This window comes from Heterocephalus glaber, unplaced genomic scaffold (genome assembly GCF_053883595.1).
Source record: "Heterocephalus glaber isolate CG9 unplaced genomic scaffold, H.glaber_assembly_v1.0 deba00001564, whole genome shotgun sequence".
In the NCBI taxonomy this organism is placed as follows: domain Eukaryota; kingdom Metazoa; phylum Chordata; class Mammalia; order Rodentia; family Bathyergidae; genus Heterocephalus; species Heterocephalus glaber.
Genome location: NW_028258351.1, coordinates 17,101,687 through 17,110,407, shown reverse-complemented (window position 1 = coordinate 17,110,407; position 8,721 = coordinate 17,101,687). Strand labels below are relative to the sequence as shown.

Below are 8,721 nucleotides of genomic sequence, written 5' to 3'. Positions count from 1 at the left end.
GTGCATTTTTCAACTTTGAGTAGAAACTCCTTTTCAAAGTGATTGTAACAATTCATATCCTCATGAGCAATGTGAGAGAGTTCAAGTTTCCACATCTTTGTCAGCACCAAGATTTTCTGTATTTTAGATGTTTAAGGAAATACATTGTGTTTTTAATGTGTGTTTTCCTGATTTTCAATGATTTTGAACCGATTGTAACAGATTAACACACATTTAAATATCCTTTAAAGTAAAGTGCTGTTCATATATTTTGCCTAGTTTTGATGATCTTTTTTTCTTACACATTTGTAGATGTCCTAAGTGTGAGACCAAAGTGAATTTAAGAAATGCCATCTTGGCCTGTGAGTGAACTCCCCTCATACCCCTCCCCTTACAGAGTGCTGAAATTCCCTTAAAGATATCTTTTGTAACTGCTCATTCTGCTTCTGTAAACTTGCTTCATCACTTCTCAGAAATGGGTGGTGCCAGGTGCCCCCCTGACAAGATAGCTGAGTTATGAAAAATATTTTGTAACTGGTTAAGAACATGTTGAACACCACCCCCCCCCCCCCCCGCCTTGAACTTCTCTGTTTAAACAACCTATAAAAACTGTGCTGTTCTCTGCCTCAGGGCTTCACTCCTATTAGAGGGTGGAGTCCACACACGTGAATAAACTCCTTTCAGTTTTAACTTTGTCATTTGTCCCAGTGTTTGGTGATCTACCAGCTCACTTGGCACAACATTTTTGGAGGCCCCAGAGAGATCACCATCACTTGGTGACTTCTGTCTGGTGGACGGCCCCTGTCTCAGCCCGCTGCAACCTGAGAGAGGCCCGGGGAGGACACCCTGACCATTTGATCAGGGCCCTGGGGGCTCGGGTCTTGAGCAGAGGATTCGGGTCATTCCAGCCAGCCTGAGGGGAATTTATCTGGAAAACCTCTGGAGGTCAGGTAAGAATATTATGATTTTCAGTTAGTGGATCCTAAAGAGGGTGAAAGGGAAGTCAGACATGATAGAAATTCCCCTACCCAGGGCTTCATTGTGATGGCAGGAAGGCTTCTGGTCAGATTACCCCTTTGGTGCCCAGGGATATAGTCTGTCTAAATTTCTGTGTGTCTGTTGTCTGTTTTCTGTCAGCTTGCTCTGTGTGCCTTTTGCTTTCAGTTTTGTTCTACAACGAGCCATGGGATCCAGATTGTCTAGCCCATCAACCCCCCTCCCCCAATTGTGTTTTACAACATTTCTCTCAAATTTATACTTTGCAGAAAGCAGATGAATTTGGCATCAAGTTCTCAAAAGGAAAACTCCAGATCCTGTGCCAATTAGAGTGGCTATCGTTCAGGGTCAAAGGCCAAGTGTGGGAAATTTTAACATTCAGACTACTTGACAGGTTTGGAATCAGGTTACAGGAAAGGGAGGGCCCTGACACCCTGATCAGTTCCCTTATATTGACATGTAAATGGACTTGGTAAAAGACCCCCCTTTCCTCACCTGTCTGGGAATTAGGTCATCTAGGTTTAGTAAAGATAAGGTCTTTCGTCATTTCCTCCAATGGCAGACTTCCTGACACTTGATGGATGTTTTTGACACAAGCCCCTTTCAAAACATAAGGTTTTCTAGGCTCTGCAGGACAAGGATGACTTCTGACCTCATCTGCCCCCATATCGGGCCCAGGATGAAAAACCTGAAAAAGATCCTCACTCCCCTTCTGCTTCCACTCCTACTAATCCCTCTGCCTCACCTGCACCATCTGACCCCATGTCTCCCCCTCATACCCTATTGGGACAAACGTATGAGTCACAAGGAACAACTAGTCAGGTAATGTCCCAAGTCCTTCCTTTAAAAAAGGTCAAGCCATGTGGGTGGATTCGTGTACATTCCCTTTACCACTAGTGACCTTTATAATTGAAAAAATCAAGTTGCTCCTTTTTCAGAAAAAACCCAGGCTTTAATTCATCTTCAAGAGTCTGTTTTCCATACTCATCAGCCCACCTGGGATGACTGCCAACAGCTGCTCCACACCCATTTCACTATGAAGGAGCAGGACTGGATTTTCCAAGAGGCTGTTAAGGCAGCCCTGGGACTAAACCCAGACCTCAGTCCTGGCACTCTGGCTTATCTGCAGAAAGCAGAGGCTGAGGTGCTGACCCGCCAACCAGACTGGGACCCCAACACCAATGCAGGTAGGAGAGATCTGGCCAGTTACCGCCAGCATCTTTTGCAGGGATTCTGCCAAGCAGCTAGGAAGCCGACTAATCTGACTAAGGTGAGTGAGATAAAACATGATAAGACGGAGTCCCCCGTGGCTTTCCTGGAGTGCCTTCTAGAGGCATATTGGGTCTATACACCTATTAATCCTGATGCTCCGGAAAACACAGCCGCGATAAATCTGGCCTTTGTGTCACAGTCGGCCCCAGATATTAGACAAAAAACTTCAGAGATTGGAAGGATTAGAGGGAAAGAACAGGTCCGAGCTCCTGAGTATAGCTCAAAAGGTTTTTGACAACCGGGACTCCCTGGAAGAGGAAGTCACCAAGCGGCTAGAAAAAGTTACTATTGCTGCCCTCAAAAACTATGAGACAAGTAAGCAGATCAGGAGACCTAAACTAGAGAGACCCTGCAGCCTAAGCTTGGAAGGGACCAATGTGCCTATTGCAAACAGGCTGGACATTGAAAAAATGAGTGCCCCCTCAAGAAGGAAAAAGAGGAACAGAATCAGAAAAAGACACAGGAGGTCCTGACCTTCGAAGATATGGAATAGGAAAGTCAGGGCTCATTTAAACTGAGCCCCTGTGAGCCTATGATAAAATTAAAAATTGGGGGCACACCAACCAACTTCCTGGTAGATACTGGGGTGGCCCATTCGGTATTATCGAAACCTTTGGGAAAATTGACAACATGAAAGACTTTGGTACAGGGGGCTACCAGCAAGGGCGCTCAAAGTTATAAATGGACAACTGCGAGAATGGTAGACTTGGGTCACAGGCAAGTGACCCATTCCTCTCTGGTGATTCCAGAGTGTCCATACCCCTTGCTTGGTAGGGACCTGCTAAGAAAATTGGGTGCAACAATTACCTTTACAGAGGAAAAGGCAGACCTGAAACTAGGCATCCCACAGGGGACTGTCAAAGTTATGGTGACTTGCCCATTGGCTTCTGAATACCTGATTCTCTCAGAGCCAGAGGACAAGTCAGCTGGGCTGATTGGTGATCTACAAATGGAGTTTCCACTTGTGTGGGCTGAGACTAATCCCCCTGGGTGAGCTGGCAATCAAATTCCTATAGTAGTAAATCTAAAGTCCAATGCCCAGCCTGCTTCTGTCTGACAGTATCCCATCAGAAAGGAGATAAGAAAAAAGATTCAAACACACATCAACCAACTCCTAGATGCTGGAATCTTAAAGCTGTGCCAATCGCCTTGGAACACACCACTCCTGCCTGTCCAAAAGCCCAGTACTTCCAACTACAGGCCTGTCCAAGACCTCCGAGAGCTAAACAAAAGAACTGAGACTGTACACCTCACTATGCCAAATCCCTACACCCTACTAAGCCTCCTGCCACTGCAGTGACAAGTGTACACTCTACAGGACCTCAAGAATGCCTTCTTCAGTCTGCCATTGGCTGAGGTGAGTCAGGCCCTTTCTGCTTTCAAATAAGTGGGTCCTGAAGGAGGGTACTCGGGACAGCGGACCTGGACAAGATTGCCACAAGGGTTCAAAAATGCTCCCACCCTGTTTGATGAGGCTCTGAATAAGGACTTGGCTCCATTCAGAGTGTCTCATCCTGAAGTGACCCTTCTCCTGTATGTAGATGACCTCTTAGTAGCAGCTGATGATCAGGACTCCTGTATGACAGGTACTAAGGACTTGTTGAGACTGTTACAAATATTGGGGTATCGAGTGCCAGCCAAAAAGACCCAGATCTGTACTTCCCAGGTCACTTATCTTGGGTATAAAATTGATGGAGGCACCCTATGATTGTCTCAGAGATGGAAACAAACTATATTACAGATCCCAACCCCCACCACAAAGAGACAGGTGCAGGAGTTCCTGGGAACTGCTGGCTACTGCTGATTCTGGATTATAGGGTTTGTGGAGATCACAAAGCCCCTATATGCAGCCATAGCCAGAGGAAACACACCCTTAGTATGGACAGGGACCAAACAGAGGGCGTTTGAGGCCCTGAAACAGGCCTTTGTTCAAGCACCAGCTTTGGTCCTCCCAGACATTGGGAAACCTTTCTAATTGTTTGTGGCTGAGAAAAATGGATGGCAAAAGGGGTCCTTACTCAAACCTTAGGACCCTGGAAAAGACCTGTGACATATTTGTCCAAAAGGCTTGATCCTGTGGCCACTGGCTGGCCACCCTGCCTCAGAGCCATCGCGGCAACAGTCTTCCTCATAAAGGAGGCAGACAAGCTAAGCTTGGGTCAGGGGCTCACGATCAGCACGCCACATGCAGTCTCCTCCATGCTACGAGGAGGATATGAGCATTGGACGTCAAATGCTAGACTGACTCAATATCAGGCACTCCTGATTGACCAGCCCTGGATCAAGTTCACAGAAGCCACTACCTTAAATCCCGTGACCCTGCTGCCTGTCTCAGACCTGATGACCCCACTACATGACTGCCAGGAGACTCTCCAGGACATAACCGTGACCAGACCTGATTTGTGGGATGTGCCCCTAAAAGGCCCTGAGGAGACATTCTTCATGGATGGCAACAGCTTTGTTGACCAAGGGGCCAGGTATGTGGGGGCGGCAGTGGTGGATGGTCAGGGAGTGACAAAGTGGGCTGCTGCTCTGGGGTCTGGAACTTCAGTCCAATGACCAGAGCTGATGGCTCTTACTCAGGCCTTAAACCTGGGTGAAGGGAAGGTTGTCAACATCTACACAGTCGGTATGCCTTTGCAATTGTACATGGAGAGATATATAAACAACAGGGCCTGCTCACGTCAGGAGGGAAAAACATCAAAAACAAACATGAGATCCTAGCTTTGCTAGAAGCTGTATGGAAGCCTAAATCAGTGGCTATAATATACTGCAAGGGTCATCAAAGGCCCGACACACCAGAGGCCATAGAAAATCAAAAGGCTGATCTAGCTGCTAAACTGGCTGCCAGAAAACCAGTGGGGACAGCCCCCACCCTGCCTCTTAAAGCTTTTCCTGAGCTGCCGGCAAAGCCACATTACTCATCAGAGGAAGAAAAACAAAATGCCCTGGTGGGAGCTATACAAGATAAAATCGGATGGTGGAGCCATCCCGATGGCAGAGTTTGTTTGCCTCAGGCTCTTGGCCAACAGCTATTTCAACAGATACAACAGTTTACTCACCAAGGAGAAAAGAAACTGAGACAATTGATACGTTCCAGGTTCTCAACTCCTAAGCTGGCCGCCATGTTCCAGGATGTTTGCGCTCGGTGCCAGACATGCACCCAGGTAAATGCCAAGACAACGCTTGGAGACAAGGGAACCCGGTGCCAAGGTGAGCATCCCAAGGAATTTTGGAAATTGGATTTTACTAAAGTCAAGTCCAGCCGCAGATATAGGTACCTGTTGGTTTGGGTAGATACTTACTCAGGATGGGTAAAAGCCTTCCCTACTAAAGGAGAGACAGCTACAATAGTCAACAAAAAGCTGTTACAGGAGCTCATCCCCCCATTTGACCTCCCCCATACCCTGGGGTCTAACAATGGCCCGGCCTTCATGGGCAAGGTATCCCAATTGGTGGCCAAGGTCCTTAACATTGATTGAAAATTTCATTTTGCCTATCAGCCACAAAGTTCAGGGCAAGTAAAAAAGATAAATCTTGCTTTAAAAAAGACATTAACTAAGTTTGTCTTAGAAACTAGAGGAAACTGGCCAGATCTCCTCCCACAGGCGCTCCTGCAGGTCAAGTGTACTTCCTATATAAAAAAGCTAAGTCCTTATAAAATCATGTTTGGGAGACCCCCTCCCTTACTGCACAGGGTAAATTTAAAAAATATATCAAAATGTAAAACTCATACTTTGTTAAATTCTTTAAATGCCTTCCAGGTAATCCAACAGGAGTTGTGAAATCGAGTCTGGGAGGCCAGGCCGGCCCATCAACCTGATGTTACCCATCATAAATTTCAGATTGGAGATCTGATACTGGTAAAAAGACATTCATCTAAGGCTCTGGAGCCACACTGGGAAGGACCTTTCTAGGTGATCTTCACAATGCCATCTGCCATGAAGGTCACAGGAAAGACATTGTGGATACATCACTGTCATATTAAAGCAGCTCCTAAAGACACCCCAGAGGACAAATGGAGGATCTTCAGTCAACCAGGCAACAAAAGCTAAGACTAAAAAGGGACAAATGATGTTTGCTATATTGACCCATAATTCAACATTTGTTATGATTATTATTTTTAAGTCATTATTTTCTGAAACATTGGCAATATTATCCCAAAGACGATTAGACTTTATTGGTAATGTTTGGATTCAGCTGACACAATCACTTAATCTGTCTGAGTTTTGTTTAGTCATAATTGTGGTTGTGTGTTTGTTGTTGTGTTGCTACATACTAAAGGTCATAACCAGATATGTGTCCAGACAGAGAGACAATGTAAAAATCATGTTATTAAATCAAATGTATGAGCCCATATCAGAAGATAAAAATGATCAGGCTAAATCAAGGGTTTGATTTTTGTACAAAAACCAGTGGGGAATATGAGACCAAAGTGAACCTAAGAAATGCCTTCTTGGCCTGTGAGTGAACTCCCCTCATACCCCTCCCCTTACAGAGTGCTGAAATTCCCTTAAAGATATCTTTTGTAACTGCTCATTCTGCTTCTGTAAACTTGCTTCATCACTTCTCAGAAATGGGTGGTGCCAGGTGCCCCCCTGTAACCACAAAATGTCCTAACCTGACAAGATAGCTGAGTTATGAAAAATATTTTGTAACTGGTTAAGAACATGTTGACCCCCCCCCCCCGGCCCCGAACTTCTCTGTTTAAACAACCTATAAAAACTGTGCTGTTCCCTGCCTCGGGTCTTCACACCCATTAGAGGGCGGAGTCCACACACGTGAATAAACTCCTTCCAGTTTTAACTTTGTCATTTGTCTCAGTGTTTGGTTATCTACCATCTCACTTGGCACAACACTAAGAATATTCTATATTAGTGTTTTGTCAATAATTTGAGTTTAAAACATCATTTCACATGTTGTCTTACCATTGTCTTTTACTCTTTTATTGGTGTCAGTTGATAAATACTACTGCCATTAATTTTGTTAATTTTGACCCCTGCCAGCACACAGGAGGTGAGCTGCTCCCAGCACACAAAAGGAGGCTTCCAAACCGCCATACCACCCCCACCAGCACACAGGAGGTGAGCCATGGGGGCACCAGGAGCACCCCCCACCCCATCAAAATGAGAATACATGTAAATAAGTCTCAAAATCAGACTTCCAGATCACCTACAGCAACCCCAAAAGGAAATGAGATGAAACACTCTGATACTCAACCACCTGGACTCCCTGAACTGGCAACAAAAGAGGATCTGGAAACATTGAAATCAGAAATAATTTCTCAGATAACAGCAGAGATTGTGCTCATAGTGCAGGACATGATTAATAAATCTAGAGAGGAGCTGAGGAACATGGTGGAATCCCAACATAGGAAACAAATGAAATCCATAAAACAGATGCAAATAGATATCCAGAAGATTAAAAAACTCCATTGAAAGTCTATGCAGCAGAATGAGCCAATGTGAGGACAGAATTTCAGATATAGAAGATAAGATTGCAATTAATGATGAGGAAAAGAAAAACTGCTTTAAAATTGTAAGAGAACATGAGAAATCAATCCAGCAGCTGCTAGACAATGCAAAGAAGAATAACATAAGACTGATTGGAGTCAATGAAGAAACAGGAGAGAGTGCAGATGACATAAAAAAAAAGCTGTTCACAGAAGTGATGACAGAAAACTTCCCAAGCAGGGGAAAAGAACTTGACATAAAGATAAGTGAGGCATATAGGACTCCAGCTAGCCTTGATTTAAAAAAAATCTATACACAGGCATAAAATAGTTAGGATTCCAGAAACCCAATAGAAGAATAAAATTCTACAAGCAGTGAGAGAAAAGAAACAAATCACATACAAAGGGAAGCCCATCAGAATCACAGCAGACTTCTCAATGCAAACCCTCCAGGCAAGAAGAGCTTGAAGTGATGTATTTCAAGCCCTAAAGGAAAACAGCCTCCAACCCAGATTGATGTAGCCTGCAAAGCTGTCTTTCAAAATTGATGGAGAAATGAGATACTTTCATGACAAAAAGCACCTTAGGAACTTCATGAATACCAAACCAGCACTCCAAAATATTTTAGACAATATCCTAGGAAAAGACAATGAGGATCACAACCCCAGGAAGGCCTGCCGAATGAATCTGTCTGGCTCAACAAGAAATTAAATGCAAAAGAGGAGAATCTAACAAACAGAAAAAATCATGACAATGATAAGTCAGTATGTATGTTATAACCATCAATGTTAATGGTCTCAATTCACCAACCAAAAGATTGGCAGGATGGATCAAGGAGCAAGCTCCAACCATATGCTGCATACACGAAACACATTTAATTAAAGAAACTCATAGTCTGGAAGTTAAAGGGTGGAAAACAATACTCCATGTGACAAGAACCCCCCCAAAATGCAGCTGTAGCTATCCTTTTGCAAATCAAGTGGATTTCAAATGAAAATCTGAGACACTCTGGTCCCAAGAAC

At 44.5% G+C, this 8,721-nt stretch overlaps 1 protein-coding gene across 1 annotated transcript; it reads left to right on the top strand.

Annotated features, from left to right (window-relative positions):
* Positions 1–643: 643 nt before the first annotated feature.
* On the top strand, positions 644–7,022 carry LOC147823881 (uncharacterized). The gene is made up of 3 exons (XM_087191680.1): positions 644–4,724; positions 5,348–5,460; positions 6,012–7,022. The coding sequence occupies exons 1-3, from the start codon at positions 4,246–4,248 to the stop codon at positions 6,068–6,070; spliced, it is 651 nt and encodes a 216-aa protein (XP_087047806.1). The 5' UTR covers positions 644–4,245; the 3' UTR covers positions 6,071–7,022.
* The last annotated feature ends 1,699 nt before the right edge of the window (positions 7,023–8,721 follow it).

Coding starts and splice junctions, on each gene's coding strand:
- LOC147823881 (XM_087191680.1), top strand. CDS start 4,246: ATGGCAAAAGGGGTCCTTACTCAAACCTTAGGACCCTGGAAAAGACCT. Junction 4,725..5,347: donor TTTGTTGACCAAGGGGCCAG/GTATGTGGGGGC, acceptor GATACGTTCCAG/GTTCTCAACTCCTAAGCTGG. Junction 5,461..6,011: donor CAAGGGAACCCGGTGCCAAG/GTGAGCATCCCA, acceptor AATGCCTTCCAG/GTAATCCAACAGGAGTTGTG.